The 16,530-nt window shown below is 38.5% G+C and overlaps 1 protein-coding gene across 1 annotated transcript; it reads left to right on the top strand.

Annotated features, from left to right (window-relative positions):
• Positions 1-3,301: 3,301 nt before the first annotated feature.
• On the top strand, positions 3,302-16,087 carry LOC121867696 (synaptosomal-associated protein 25-like; the record flags this gene model as incomplete). Its single annotated transcript, XM_042367715.1, is given in 6 exon segments — positions 3,302-3,350; positions 7,683-7,800; positions 8,120-8,122; positions 9,477-9,602; positions 9,929-10,073; positions 12,016-16,087. Coding segments are annotated over 6 exon segments (510 nt in total), but the record flags the coding sequence as incomplete, so codon positions are not given.
• Positions 16,088-16,530: the final 443 nt, after the last annotated feature.

The raw sequence follows: 16,530 nt of genomic DNA, 5'->3' as shown, positions 1-16,530 counted from the left end.
AAACAAGACCACTAGAGTAGGGGCATAGTGGACTAAACAAGACCACTAGAGAAGGGGCATAGTGGACTAAACAAGACCACTAGAGTAGGGGCATAGTGGACTAAACAAGACCACTAGAGTAGGGGCATAGTGGACTAAACAAGACCACTAGAGTAGGGGCAAGATGGCATAAAGTAACACCAGTATTGACTCTTGGCGGGAAGTGTTAAAATGGCAACTTGTCCCATCATAAAAAAAAGTAGATAAGAAATAATGACATTGTTAGATAAGAAATAATGACACTGTTAGAATGGCTGGTTACAGTACAGTATCTTGTTCATAACTGCACTGTACAGTATTAAATGATCAACAAACTATATAATCTCTGCACTTATTATGAACGATAACATTGTATATTATTTCATTATATAAAAAAATTCTCATTATTCAAATTTTTCATGATATTGTGTAAACGTGAATTAGAAATGTCTTTATTTTAATGACTTCAGAGCAGTGAGGCAGCAATATCGACTCTTGTATTGTTGGATGAACAAGGGGGTAAGGACCATATACATAATATAAGGGTGGCTTATTACTTTATTGTGCATCTTTTGTTTGGCTATATTGTTTTATATTTCACAACAGAGTTTGGCTATATAGTTCTTATATATTTCACAACAGAGTTTGGCTATATAGTTCTTATATATTTCACAACAGAGTTTGGCTATATAGTTCTTATATATTTCACAACAGAGTTTGGCTATATATAGTTCTTATATATTTCGCAACATAAGAATTACAGGTTGACAATCCCTTATCCGAAATCCTTGGGACCAGAGGCATTTCGGAATTTTTTGGTTTTCAGAATGGTTAGGATTTTTTTTTTTTTTTTTATTAGCCCATCCGCGCACAAGTCACTGACCCACATTGGGGCCTGGGGGGCGAAAATATAATAATAATAATAATAATAATAATAATACAGGTTAATAATAATAATTCATAGGTCTAGGTCATGTTACTCACTTTTTATCTTTTTTTCAGTCTTGTATTTCTTTATTATTATTATTATTATTATTATTATTATTATTATTATTATTATTATTATTATTATTATTATTATTTTATTAATACAGGTTGTACCTCTCTAGTCCGGCATTCTGTGGTCCGGAACGATTTTAGTTTGTCCAATAGGTAGATAGGCAGCTTTTTTGTTTTTATATGAATTATTATTATTACAGGAGTATTAAATTTTGCCCCTCAGGCCCCAATGTGGGTCAGTGATGACCTATGCCCGGTGGGCTAATCCTCAAAAAAAAAAAAAAAAAAAGCCGCGTGAAATTAAGGTTTGTTTACATCCGGCAGTTTGGCTGCTCTCTCTCTCTCTCTCTCTCTCTCTCTCTCTGTGCTTGTCTATACAGAGTACAACATTTAACCCTTCAATATATATGAGCAGTAAATAAGTGTTGCTTTCATATTCTTATGTAGAGTAATGATAGGTTTTCACATGTGCGCACTTACATACGCGCAATCTCACTTTCTTTTTACCATTAATGGTTAGCTACTTATATTGTTCCATTTATTAACATTAAATAACATTACAGGTACTTCAAACAACCATATTCATTTTTTTACATTTATTTTACTACAGCTAAAATCAGGGTCTTATTTTCTTCAGTTTTATATGTAGAACCAATCAGTCACTGGTTTTGTGAGCTTTAACATAAACAATGCCGGCAGCCGTCTCGTCTCTAATATTCCACGTATTATTAATAAATTGTATTGTTAATTTTGCACACACAAACATTAATTCAATAAAAACAAATTCAGAAACATTAATTAACATATATGTGAACAGTAAATAAGTGTTGCTTTCATATTCTTATGTAAAGTAATGACGATATGTCTTCACGTGTGCGCACTTACATACGCGATCTCTCTTTTCTTTACCATTATCGTTAGCTACTTCTATTGTTCCATTTATTAATGTTAAATAACATTACTTAAAACAACCATATTAATTTTACTACAGCTACAGCCAGGGTCTTATTTTCTTCAGTTTTATATGTCAAGTCACTGGTTTTGTAATCAACGAAAACAATGCTGTGTCATTTCCTCGTGTTTTAATATTCTACGTATTATTAATGAATTGTATTGCTCATTTTGCACACATAAATATTAATTCAATAAAAAAGACATTTAGTAATAAACAATAATGAATCCTTTGTACATAAGGGAAATGACGCTGTTTACACGATTATGCACGTCGTCTGCACGTTGGCGGGCCGTTCAAACCCGTCGAAATTCAAGTTTCCGCCGTCAAAATTTTTATTTATTTATTTTTGTGTGTTCCAATAAAATACGTTGAGAATTAAAAACTCGCGAAATTTGAGAAGCTACTATACGACATTTAACCCTTCAATATGTCTTCAAAGAGACCATGATGCAGAGAAAGTGGTGCTAGTGCTTCCAAGCATAAGCACAAGTCACCATCTATCCAGGAAAAGGGTGAATTTCCATGGTCCGGCACCGGTCAGGTCCCGAGGTTGCCGGACTAGAGAGGTACAACCTGTTCAGTGTTTTTGTTATCATTATTATTTTATTTTGGTGTATTTTTTAATTAAAATTTTTATTTACTATGAATAATTACAGGTATTATTGTAATTATTATTATTATTATTATTATAATTAGTATTACTATTACATTTTTGCCCCCCAGGCCCTGATGTGGGTCAGTGATCTATACCTGGGTGGGCTAATCCCTGTAAAAAAAAAAAAAATTGCTCCACAAAAAACTTTCGGTTTTCGGAATTTCGGATAAAGGTTTGTCAACCTGTATTACATTGTCACCGACGACGCCATCTTTAGGCCTGGCCGTAGGAATAACTTGACACGTGTTAATTGTTTTGGGTGGTGGAGCTCGGTGGTGGGAACAGAATGGAGTAATTTTTATTGCATTGCTTTGCATTTATTTGACTTATTATTTGGTTATTTTTGTTTTCCTCCTCGGTGAAAGTATTGGGTGACTCTCTTGCTGGTAGCCCGGAGTATTGGGGGGGGGGGGTTTAGTTACGTTTTTTCATGTTGTCTTTAGTCTCTCTCTCTCTCTCTCTCTCTCTCTCTCCTCCTCCGCTAACTTGTCACCACCCCAGGGCTACCAAAAAGTGTATCACTCAATATAGTTTATCGCCACATTAGGGTCCAGTGTTGTGTGGACATACGCAGCCAAACCCCTTTTCTTTTTCTTCCGTCGATAAATCCCGACTTATTTATTAATGTTTGTTTTTCTGTACGGTGAGTTAATTATTTACTCTTCCTTCTGTAGAGCGAAGACGCCGGTGCCAAAACGTTATATATGTTAGGAGAACAAGGGGGTAAGAGCTTATTTATTTCTCTATTGTTTTCCTTTTGTTTTGTTATATATACTGTGCCTTGAGCCTCTTGCATATTATTACTTTACCCAAGATAATATATTAATCCCTCTTGCTGATCATACTAACAATCTTCTTCCTGATTGACATAAACTTTAATGCCTCACAACATTTTAGACTTCAATGGGAATCAGGTTATTTTTTCTACTCTGGTTTTGGTGAACATGTTGCATAAATATCAATCTATATCTACCTTATTGTTCTATATAGTTGCAATAGATACATCCTTTGGGAACAGGAGGCATCCAATGAAGGGTATAACATCAAACATCTGGATTTATTGAACCTATGGTTTTGGAGAGACTTGCCCCCATCTTCAGGCGATTGAAAATGAATTGAAAATGAGAGTAGGAGCACGTACGGACACGACAGTCGTTTAAGATATAAATAAAGATGGAACGTTAATCGAAGTAAACAAAAATGTGATAAAAAAAGAAAAAATATTAAAATGCAAACAGAAGCGTCCAACGTTTTAAACACGAGGGTCGACTACTAATAAAATATTAACAACACAGTAGATTAGTTGACCTCTTGTTGCTACACAGTGAGGGTTTAAACTGGGTCACACTGCTCGTTAACTCTGGTTGTTGTGTTGGTGACAGCTTAAACACTGGGTCATGCAGCTCGTTAACTCAGGGTGTGGTTGTTGTGTTGGTGACAGCTTCTACACCTTAAACACTGGGTCATGCAGCTCGTTAACTCAGGGTGTGGTTGTTGTGTTGGTGACAGCTTCTACACCTTAAACACTGGGTCATGCAGCTCGTTAACTCAGGGTGTGGTTGTTGTGTTGGTGACAGCTTCTACACCTTAAACACTGGGTCATGCAGCTCGTTAACTCAGGGTGTGGTTGTTGTGTTGGTGACAGCTTCTACACCTTAAACACTGGGTCATGCAGCTCGTTAACTCAGGGTGTGGTTGTTGTGTTGGTGACAGCTTCTACACCTTAAACACTGGGTCATGCAGCTCGTTAACTCAGGGTGTGGTTGTTGTGTTGGTGACAGCTTCTACACCTTAAACACTGGGTCATGCAGCTCGTTAACTCAGGGTGTGGTTGTTGTGTTGGTGACAGCTTCTACACCTTAAACACTGGGTCATGCAGCTCGTTAACTTAGGGTGTGGTTGTTGTGTTGGTGACAGCTTCTACACCTTAAACACTGGGTCATGCAGCTCGTTAACTCAGGGTGTGGTTGTTGTGTTGGCGACAGCTTCTACACCTTAAACACTGGGTCATGCAGCTCGTTAACTCAGGGTGTGGTTGTTGTGTTGGCGACAGCTTCTACACCTTAAACACTGGGTCATGCAGCTCGTTAACTAAGGGTGTGGTTGTTGTGTTGGTGACAGCTTCTACACCTTAAACACTGGGTCATGAGGCTCGTTAACTCAGGGTGTGGTTGTTGTGTTGGCTACAGCTTCTACACCTTAAACACTGGGTCAAGCAGCTCGTTAACTCAGGGTGTAGTTGTTGTGTTGGCGACAGCTTCTACACCTTACCACTCATAGGTGGCCCTTGTGTTGACCATCCTGCAATACAATGCCCGACCATTATTATATGTAAAGATGGTAATATAATCACTGTGCTATATACAAGTGTACATCTTTTATCTAATAACTTAAAAAAGAAAGAAGTAATTTCCTACAGATGTGTTATGGACCGTGTTAAGATGAAACACCACATGACTTAACCTCTCTTGATGCATGGCTGGACTGGCCTGAGTGTGTACAGTACAGTAGATGTATTGTCCCGCAGAAGCTCTTTGTGCATGTGTTATGGAAGGCGTTGAGCAGGTTGTCGTGGCCTAGATTAACAAGAATGAACGTCGAGTGTTGTAAACTTTAGCATGGAACCTTGGTGGTGCTTTGAGTTGGTACAGCATGGCTCTACTCATTAAGTTTTCCGCGAATCCGATATGTTTTTATTCTTGTCTCCGGGTGATTTGTTTTATTTATCCCGTGTGATGACGTTTAGAATAATTTGTCATCATCAGTTATTGCCTTCGAGTAATTTATCACTGCCTTCAATTTACTTCAAGTTATAGAAGAAATTTCAGTAAGATATTTTTTAAAGTACTGTTCTGCCTTAACTGTCCATCAACTGTACATACACAGACAGACAGACAGACATAGACAAGCAGCCATAGAGACAGACAGACAGACAGATACATACACCCCGAGTTTTATATCCGGAGCATCACACATTCCCATAGACGTTTATTAATAAGTATATACAATAAACCCTTGCCAGTCACGAGGGAAAGGTTCCAAGAAATGGCACAAATTGGTAAAACCGCAAATAGCAACTTTTATAATACTTTAGTGGACTAATATACAGGTGTACCTTTACTGTGTAGGAGAAACTTAAGTCACAATACAGTATTTATATTCATATGTGGAAGTCTGGAGTTTTCTCAGTTATCACTATGTTCTTGTCATGAACAACCTGCTCCACTTAACACTTGCAGGAGCACTCGCTTGAACAGGATAACGTATTGCTTGTTCATTGTTTCTTATGTACCGCACTGTGGGTTCGTTCACACCAAACAACCGACCAACCGTGGCAGCATTCATCCCCTCCTTTAACTTGTCTAATAATTCAACTTTCTTTGCCAGAGTCATCACTGACTTTTGCCTTTTATGTTTCACTCCACTAGCATCACTAGCACTGACACTAGGCAGTCTTTTAAGGGCCATTTTCACAAAGAAGCACCAAAGTTTTGAGAGTTCAACGTGAGATGCTTGGTCATGTGTACTGAGTGAGGGCAAACAGTGAGATGAGACGGTGCGTGCTTGTGGTGACTCGTCGTGCTGAGGGAGGAGGCTCACATGCTAGCCACCGGAGCCACCAGCTGCTTACCGCGAATGGGAAGGGTAATGAGGTGTGTTTGACTGGGGCCAATTGTCTTGTTCTACAGTTCACTTGTCTGGGGTTCTACAGTTTACTTGTATGGGGTCTACAGTTTACTTGTCTGGGGTCTACAGTTATTGACCACTGTATAAAATAAAACATCAGTAATTATACAGTAAAGTGTAACAGTATAACAACACTGTACATTGCTTATTACAATATATTCCAGTTTATTGTACAGTATTCTCTCAATTTAACAGAATCAGATACAACCAACTCTTGATTTAGAGGAAGGAATTTTTTCCATTATTTTTTGCTTAATTTAGTGAGGTAGTTCGCTGAATTGAGATTAATTCTGTTAATACGCCCACACGTACGGACACACCTCGGACGCAGGTGTACATGGAAACATTATTCATGTCTTACCTTAAACTTGGGGCTTAGGTGTTTTTTAAATGTTTTTCTTATTTTCAATTTTTTTCCAATTGATAGCTACACTCTTTTGACTTTCTCCCCCACACCACTTCCCTTCTGAGACTTCTGAGAGACTTTCAACATGATGTCTAAGCACAGTAGTTAGTTGACCGAGAGGTAGCAGTGAACAACACACGCGGTGGCAGCAGGACACGGATTGAGCAGATGTAAACAGACCCCACGTGCCGAGCGGTGCATTTCACTCAAAATTTGACTACGTAGTTCGCTAAATCGAGTTAAAATAATGGAAATTCGATATAGTGGAAATTTTTATTTAACGAAAAGGGTCGGCTTGAATTAGTTCATTGAATTGATAAAATACTGTATTACTGTACAGTACATTATTTAACTTTGACTATTCTTTGCTTTTATTTTATTTTAGCATTAACCTTCCTGCTTCACCCGCCTCTGCTTGACCTGCATGTTGTATATTTTCTTTGCTTTATATTGTAGAGCCAAGATGCTGGTATTAAGACACTGAATGAACTAGATAACCAAGGCCGTAAGTACTGCACTCACTCTAACACATATTGTTCCCAGTTATGTAATACAGTGTAGATGTCCGAATCATTTGACCTTATTAACTGTGTCTTAAGTAATTGTCCTATGTACAGTACTGTATTAATGTTAAATAAACTTAATTGTGGTTTTTAGTCTTTTGAAAATTGTAATGTGAATAATTGTTTAATAGATGAAGTGTTAATTTTTTGTTAATTTTGATTTTGATTTTGATTAGATAAATTTACTGACTGATACATTTTAGTTATTTTGTAGCTTCATATCAAAAGTGTAATGACAGTTTGCTGTGATGTGCGTGTGTCATATTAAATATTTATTATATTAGAGATACCGTATTTATTTCCGTCAAAGGTTTGTCTATATTCGGTAAAGAGACGACGACTCATTTGTCCATTACTGTACTATATTGAGAGTTTGAACCGTGTTGGGGTGATCCTCAGAGCAACTGGATCGCATCGAGGAGGGAATGGACCAGATCAACGCCGACATGAAGGAAGCCGAGAAGAATCTGACGGGGATGGAGAAGTGCTGCGGTCTGTGCGTCTTGCCGTGCAACAAGTGAGTGAGTTAGCGCACGCGTTGTAGAGTCTGACTACGGACTTGGTGTATTCCATGGGAGTTATAGAAAGGTTTTATTTCTTTACTTCTTGAAACACAATACTGTACAATGTCTGCAATTAAGCCTTTATGTAATACAGTTTTAAATAAACATTGATTAAAATACACAATTGCAATAAATCATTAGAAAATAGAACAAATTATTGTTTTAACTAAGATTATCAGAAAATTTTGGGCTATTAATTTTAGAAGTGAGCTGACATTTGAGCCTCACACAGGACCATTACAAAGTTGACACATTCTCTGATTTTTATTCCAGAACGTAAGTTCTTTCCTTGATTGCGCTCCAAGTTAAGAATCAGGGACTGTGAGAACGGTGACTGTGCAAGGTAATGGCCATCACCAAACGTGAGATTAACATTTCTGGAAATGTCTCACACAATCTTGTTGAAACCAGACATCCTGTTGCAGTTCCTTCTGCTGTAGTTCAGGAGTCAGGAAATCACCGAGCATGGCACATTAGCGTTGAGAGTTGCCTGTGACCGTTTGTTCGTTCTCTTCCAAGAACCAGAGTCAAAGGATTAAGTTAGGGGACACTGCCGCTTAAACTTTTAACTCTCGTAGAGCGTTCTCACGAACCTCAGATGATGGGCCAGAACCGATAATATTACCACCCACCCACCCACCCACCCACCCCTTACAGTACTCTTGCTTTATCACCACTTTTGACAGGAGCTCCGGGTTCATATCCATGACTCACACAGTTCCATATATTGCTTGGTTTGTGGGTATTATTCTCCCTGTCAATGCCTATGATGCCACATAAAAGTCCCGGGTCACAACCGGGGTCGCTATTCGGGAAGCGCGCGCCGGGAGGTCGCTGTCCTCGCCCCGCCCGTGCTCCCGCCTCCAACGCCCGCATCGGTATCTTGGTAGTTGGTTTACGCTCGCTCTGCGCTCGTCGAACAGATGGTCTCGCTCGAGTCGTGCCGCGTCGTTCGTCGAGCGTAAACGGACGGTGAAGTAAATACCACGACGGGCGTTTGACAGCGGCAGCACCCGCGCGTGAGCTCACCGACCGAGGCGAGGGCGTGCTTCCCTGGAATACATCCCAACCGACTGCTTTTTTGTTTCACCAAGATCTTTGCCTTTGTTAATTATCTACAGCCTTTTCAAATTGCAAAAGGCAGTAGATATGGAAACCCATTATTTAATGTATTGCTTTTGCCCTGCTATCATTACCACTATATTATATATCAATTCAAATTTCAAAGTTTTGGCTATCTGCTGCTTTTTGTTTCACTCAGATATTAGCATTTATTTATTTTTTTTCACAATCTACAGCATTTTCAAACTGTATCAAGTGTTATGGGACGCCCTGTACACGTGGATCATTATGGAATGTCATATCTATACTGTAATTGCTTGTGATTCAGAGTCCTGCACCCTAACTGACTCGACCTTTACATGCCAATTTCAAACCATTTTTTTTTCTTTTCATGAACGAAGACTTTTTTTTTTTATTGACTTATTGTAGATACTTTTAAGGCTTGAAATTAGGCGAGGCATGGATTGTTAAGGAACTAGTGCGTGTAACAGCTATTGGCACCATTACTTAGTTCTAGTCCATACTGATAGTTACGTATTAGACTATTAGACGAGAGCACTTTCTGCAGATCATCACAGTTTAAAGAAGATGAATCAACTTGGAAGGGGAAGGAGGATGGTGTAGTGAGCTCCCAGCCACAACGAGTAATGGACGACCGTAATGGCTTAGGTGCATCTGGTGGCTACATCGGACGGTAATTTAACCTTTAACGATCGTAAGAGTAAAGTATATTCTATCTCTCAGAACTATACCAGGCTAGTTTTATTTTTATTCTTTGCATGGAATTTTTCTTTTTCCCTCACTTAATTGACTTGAGAGTAGTGAAGCATGTTTCTTTCACATTTGATAACTTTTCCATTATTTTTTCTCTCTCGAGCATAATTTTCTCTGATAAGGAACATTAACACTGCTGAACTTGAGTCTGCCGTCATACACGTCATGTCATAATGTTGGAATATTCAGCAGTGTGTTACGTGTCATTCCTCTATCCTCCTCTGACATCTCTCTATGCGTACACAGCATCACCAACGAAGCTCGCGAAGACGAGATGGAAGACAACATGGGCCAGGTGAACACCATGATCGGTAACCTGCGCAACATGGCTATTGATATGGGCTCCGAGATAGAAAACCAGAACAGACAAGTTAACAGAATCAACCTCAAGGTACGATAGACATAATTATTAGACTTTTTAGTTCCAGGATCAACCTCAAGGTACGATAGACATAATTATTAGACTTTTTAGTTCCAGACTCAACCTCAAGATACAATAGACATAATCAGAACGCAGGTGCCTTTTTATACACACTACCGGGATTTGGCAGAGGGAAGGGAAGGGAAGGGGAGGGCTCCTTATCCCTTTGAATTATAGAATCTTGAATCACATAATGTTCTGGGCAGCTTTTCAGGACTTTAACCCTACTGCTGTACAAACTTAAGGGTTGTTTTTGTATATTGTTCCGTATCATTTGCTGGAACGAGAGACAAAGTAGGGAGTGATTGAGGGTGAAATTGATCTTCTTGACACTGTAATGACAAGAAAGTCTAAGGTGTTTTTATTGAGTTACAAAGACTGAAAAACAAGACAGTTTAAGATATTTATAATCATTTACAAAGACCAAGACAAATAGATAACAATAGACCACAAATCATTTCATTAATTTTAAGACGTCAAAAAAATTCAGCCACTGTACTTGAATAAATTATTTTCTTCAAATTTCTTTCAAACACACTACAGGTTTTTTTCACAAGTAACATAGCATGAGAACTTTTGACGCACATATGTACAATTACAAACCAATCACAAACATGCTACAGATATAGTATTAACCAATCAGAAACGTGCAACAGGTACAGTATTGACCAATCACAAACATGCAACAGGTACAGTATTAACCAATCACAAACATGCAACAGGTACAGTATTAGCCAATCAGAAACGTGCAATAGGTGCAGTATTAACCAATGAGAAACGTGCAATAGGCAGGTGTTAAGATAGTGTTGGTGACAAATGGCTTCACTAGACAGGTACAGTCTAGTAATTTATTAATTATGACTTCTTTTTTTTTAGGTTTGACAAGATGTACTTTTGTTGTCCAAGGATTTTTGTACTTTATGTAACTCTTGTGTTTTAATATAGGGAATGTGTCCTATGTTTGCTTGATGTTATATAATTATAGGTAGTGTCTGATGTTTACTTAATGTTTATCTTTATTTATTTTAGGCAGCGTCCAATGTCACACATGTCACAGAAGCTAACGAGAAAGCGGGCAAACTTCTCAAATTATAATCTACAATATTTGCCTCGTCCAATCAGGTTTTAAGTTGGGTTCAGTTATATATTTAATAATGTACTATGCGTAGATGATCGTAGTCGTTTGATGTTGAATTGTACGTAGGTGCTGCTAGTGTTGTTGATTTACTTAATGGCCGCCAACTAGGGGTATTTTTTCATTTATTTACACGATATCTCTCTTATTGAAGGTATTTTGAGGGTATTTAAGACTCATTGTATCTAAATCCTCAAGAGTAATTGTAAGCGTAGCGTTAATATCGAAGCGTTGTGTTTGTATGTGAGTAGCACCTTCCGACCAGTGATGTGTTTACAGTACTTAGATTTGCCATTGGACGACCAACCAGCGGGGTATAGTGCTGGTCTTGAGTACTGTAGTAATTATCTTAGAGGTCCTTTTAAGTTTTCCCGTTTGTTATTGTTGATTATATTTGTGTGCTATTGATGGGAGGTGATGTCGTGGTGGTGGGGGTTTCATTGCTGTGGTCTTTGCGCTACAGTATTATATCTGGCTTGTGTTGATGACTTGCTATTAACTGTATGGACTTTTGCAGCCTCTATATTATGCTTTAACATTTGAATTATATTAGTTTGTGGAACAGAAACTAGTATTTATTTATTTAGATTATTTTTTTTTTTTATATACTGTAATATCATTCCGAAACCTTTGACTCATTTCAGGTTTTTTGTCATTAAGAAATATGATTTATTAATTAATTTTGATAATTTGGTACAGGTAATACTGTATTTAATAATGTTTTACAGTACATTACCTCATAGCACATAATTTACACATTTTAATTATATATTTCAGGCGGGTTCCAACACTGCGAGAGTAAATATGGCCAACGAGAGGGCTGGATCCCTGCTGAAGAACGCATAAGTAGTGAAGACGCAGGAACCACCACGTCCAGGGCCAGCACACCACCTTCTGGACGCTCTAGACCACAACACATACCTTGTCTGGGACTTGTCGTACATCCCAAACTGCGTATTTATCAGTATTACGCTGAACGATATCGCAGGGCGTTATGCTCTTCTTATCTATTAATATACCCACGTTAGCTAAACGACTAATACTGGAGGGTCGGCAGTCCCGAGACAACTGCCGACTCTTTGACCGAGTTTGAGGAAATTTTGATAGGGAGTCCTCTTATACACTGGCCCAAATATAGTACAGTACAGTACTAGGAAATATTGAGCTTCCTGTAGGCAAGACGCTGGCCCCTTGCCTAACGGAACTAAACTGTTATACTTTTCCCTGTGTAGAGAATTGATACTTGTTTTGTTATTGTTATAATGCCATTTGTTGATTTTGTAGCTGTAGAAGAGACATCATCCAAGACACATAAATCATTTCTTTTAGTCTTAACATTGGGAAATCATTTTAAGTTTCTTTATCTATTTCATTCATTCATACTTAACTGCACCAAAATAAGACTTCATTATTTAGTTTTAAACGAATCATCTCGAGTTGTGTTAATAAACTATCCAGATATGAGCATTTATTGTATCATATTGATGTGTGTTGTCACAAGCAACCTTCAGCCTCAGGGGTCTTAAGTGTGGCTGAGTATTATTTGTGATGACACTTGTTAAGATCAGTCTAGTAGCCTCTTACAGTACAGTATAGAGAACATCACCAATGGTGAGTCTTACACTTTAATGTGACTTGTTTTCCAACATTAATAATTGAGTCATGTTAAACTGTAAGTCCAAGCTCACATTGGCCTTTCTCATCTCAGATACATCAGACCTACAATACTATACTATAGTAGTTTGGCCCTTATAGTTCCAACTAACCACAAATTATTGTCTTTGCCCGAGACAGAATGATATCTGTGGCTTGCTTCGTTCTCCTTACTCTTGTCAACGTGGGGGACTCTGTGTTTCAGTGGCAGGCAAGGTGTGTAAAGTGACCACTTGGTGCCTCCTGTGATTCACTTCCTCATATTAATGTTTGCCAATATCTGGCTAAAGTGTTCATTACAAACTGTTCTCTTTACCTTCATAAGAACACTTCTTAAACATAGTCAGTTTCTACATCAAGGAGGTGTGTACTTAACTTAATGTATATAAAACTGGACTTAATATTTATTCTCTCTTCATTGAGAAAGTTGATGCATTTATCTTCATCAAGTTGGTCCTCTTGTCTTGCCACCAAGGTACTCTTATTCAGTACTGGAGCCTGACCCTCCACATCCTCTCCTAGTTTCAAAGTACAGTATACATTTTGGCAATATAGGACTACATATGTAAGTCAAATTGGGGTAAATTTTATTGTAGACACTGGATTGTAAGGTGTTGGAGAAACATAATTATGAGATTAACAAATTAAAATTTGTGCAAAACTAATGCAGGTTTTTATAATTTTTTGATACCAAATTTGGTGACCCAGGAATACTGTGGCTAAGGAACAGTTATACTGTTGTATCTTGAATGACTTTAGTTTATCCTCTTTTATTTTACTGAACCAAACATTTAGATAAATAATTTTTCCTCCTAAGGTTTTACATTATTGAACACTCAATTATTTTATTGTTTTGTAACATAAGGGATCAAAACTAGACCATAGCCAGGTAGTGTCTGGGCCACCATTACTCTTAATGTTACAAAATATGATTCAAATAAATCGTCATCTTCTGCCTCCATTGATAATAAGGCTTTTTTGTAGCTATCGACGCGGAAAACCTCCTCGGGGTTATACTGAAGCCAGTCCTCGGTACTTTGGTTGGTTCTTGTAGGTTAATATTTGAGTTGGGAAGGTTCCTCATGTGGGATGTGTAAACAGCTTTAGTGCATGTCACCGACTCACTCACTTGTGTAGACCGAGTGAAACATTAGAGGGATATTTCTCCTTTTAATCCCTTCATTTATTTACTACTGTTTCTAAGTGTGGTGAGTACAGTGGGTTTGTCATCTTATTCAAACTTTAGTTGTATCACATTTACATTTTGAAGTATTTGTTTGACGATGATTCAGGTTGCATATTATCTCCTGGTTTTTTAGTCTACAAATTCACCGTTGTTATTACAAAACTTATCAGTATTAGGGCTAAGGATCGGCTCGACTATTTTATGTACCCGTTAAGATTGGTGTAGATTTTGTACAGTCAGGTGTTGCCTAACTGTAACACATGGTTGTAAGCTGTGATACTCTACCTTGGTTTGAAGTAACATGTTAGGTCATATCAAAACTAATAAAAGTGGTAAGATTTTGGTAGAACATTTTCTTAGTACTTTTTGCATGGCATTTTCTGTAGGTTGAGAATCTTTCTTTTATAGTACGTTTTTTTAGCAAGTGATATAGTCCACAGCTAATTTTAATATTGTGATAAGTCACAGTGCAGTTGTGTACAACCTATTGAAAAAATGCTCCACAAATGTGCATGCCGTGGGACACTAAAATTTTAACATTGATTGGTTGCAGAGCTTGGTTGTTGTCGTTGCAACTTTCTATATCTTATCCACATGCCACCTATATTGATTTGAATCCCACTAGTTACTGAGCAATGAGAATACGGTAGCATTGATAATAGGTTGCATTTGAGGTACAGTATGTCCGTAGAGCAAGGTCTGTGCCGGAATGAACCGTAGTCGTCTTTATGACGCGAGAGCAGAACGGCTCGAGTCATCGCGATGTGAAGGCGACAACAGTTCATAAGTTGGAGTTATCTTGTTCTACTTGTGTTAAGTAATACCAAACATATTGAAAATTTTGTAAGCTCACGGGCGAGGCAGTTGTAAATCTCGATGGTTTACAAGTGTAGAACGGCGTTCATTTTGTTGACTGGAGATGCCTTTTAAATAAATATAAAAGTATCCTATGGTTGAGCATAGGAGTAAACTAACCACAGCACAATATGGTGGCATATCTAGTACTTAGTCATAGATCTTCATGTCCTTTTATATTGTCATTTGTGTCTTAGTGGTTTGTAAGCAGCAGAGAAGAGGCCCACCCAATTATTTTCCTGTGTATCTTCTCTCAGTGTTGGTTCATCCCCAGGAGAGTGGAAGGGGACTTATTAATGGAGTCATGGAGCAGTCTAATGTACTTTTTTTTATACGTAGAAAAATTAACCGGTGTGACAACTTTGGGGGCAGTGCATCGTGATGGCCGGTCGATGCTACGCGGCTTCTCCCCGAAGACGGTAGAGGTTTCCGTTTTCTATATTTTGTATTATTCGTTGTCTAAAAATTGATGGCGTCACATCGGAAAATGTTAAGAGGAACCGAGGGAGTAGACCATTGGCTCTGGCCGGGCCGTCGTCGGTTGTTATGCATAATATAAGAGGTCCTCCCCCACTGGTGTCTGTAACCGTGCACTGCCCCTACACTCTCACACCACTGGACTGCTCCTTCTCTCCTGCCACAACTTTTTTCTCTTCATGCTCCCCTCTGGAATATTGTTTATCATCATACAGTATTGGCTCCTCTGCTCCTCGTTGTTACTGGTCTTGTGGGTGTACCGCCGTTGGCCCATTTATCTCGTAGCAGTCGATTGAACCGGACAGTAATTGCTGCAGGATACGTGATTTTTACTTTGTAATTCCCCCCAAAATACATTGACCGGTGATGCGACGTCTGTGTGAGATAATACGCTCATTCATTTGTACCTTTAGGATTAAAATATTAACATAGGGATCTGAATCAGAGAAGTAGTGGTTTTGATGCAGGGCTGAACACTGAGTTTATTATAAAGTCAACTCTGCCGGTAATATCTTTCTCTCTCTCTCTTGCTCTCCAGACACCTTAATAAGAGTATAAGTAGGTAGAGGGAAAAATAAGGCTAAATTGTATAAGTAATTTTTTCCTGGATTTCTCATAGGGGAGCATTCATTATAGTACAGTACATACGTATCATTTAATAAAGATGTAAACCATTAATGCTACTTTTATTATACCTGTGTGTGTAATGATACTAATTAATAGTTTGAGAGAAAATAACAAAGGCTGAAAATATACAATGACTGATACTGTACTGGGATGTGGCTCAAGCCTTCATTACAGAGGAGGAGGGAACTTGGGGTGAACATACAAGAGAGAGATTGGTGTTGTAGAGCCGATGATGCCGGGGCTACACGGGCTGAGTTCCACGATGGTGTGGCAGTCTGTCCTCTCACTGCTGGTTGGAGATGTAATGAAGGCCAGAGGGAGCTTATAGAGCCAGAGAACAGAGTGGCTCTTGATAGGTGGTTTATAACGAGTCCACGGATCAGTTGTCACGGTGTTTAGTTCACTAGGAGGGGGAAGGTGACCTGTGAGGGTGGGTCCACATTTCACCCATGGGCAAGAGATGCCATAAACACTGGACACTAAACACCACAAAT

Source organism: Homarus americanus, unplaced genomic scaffold, assembly GCF_018991925.1.
Source record: "Homarus americanus isolate GMGI-L3 unplaced genomic scaffold, GMGI_Hamer_2.0 scaffold46583, whole genome shotgun sequence".
Classification (NCBI taxonomy): domain Eukaryota; kingdom Metazoa; phylum Arthropoda; class Malacostraca; order Decapoda; family Nephropidae; genus Homarus; species Homarus americanus.
The sequence above is the reverse complement of the archived record's forward strand: the minus strand, read 5'-3'. Positions and strand labels throughout refer to the sequence as shown.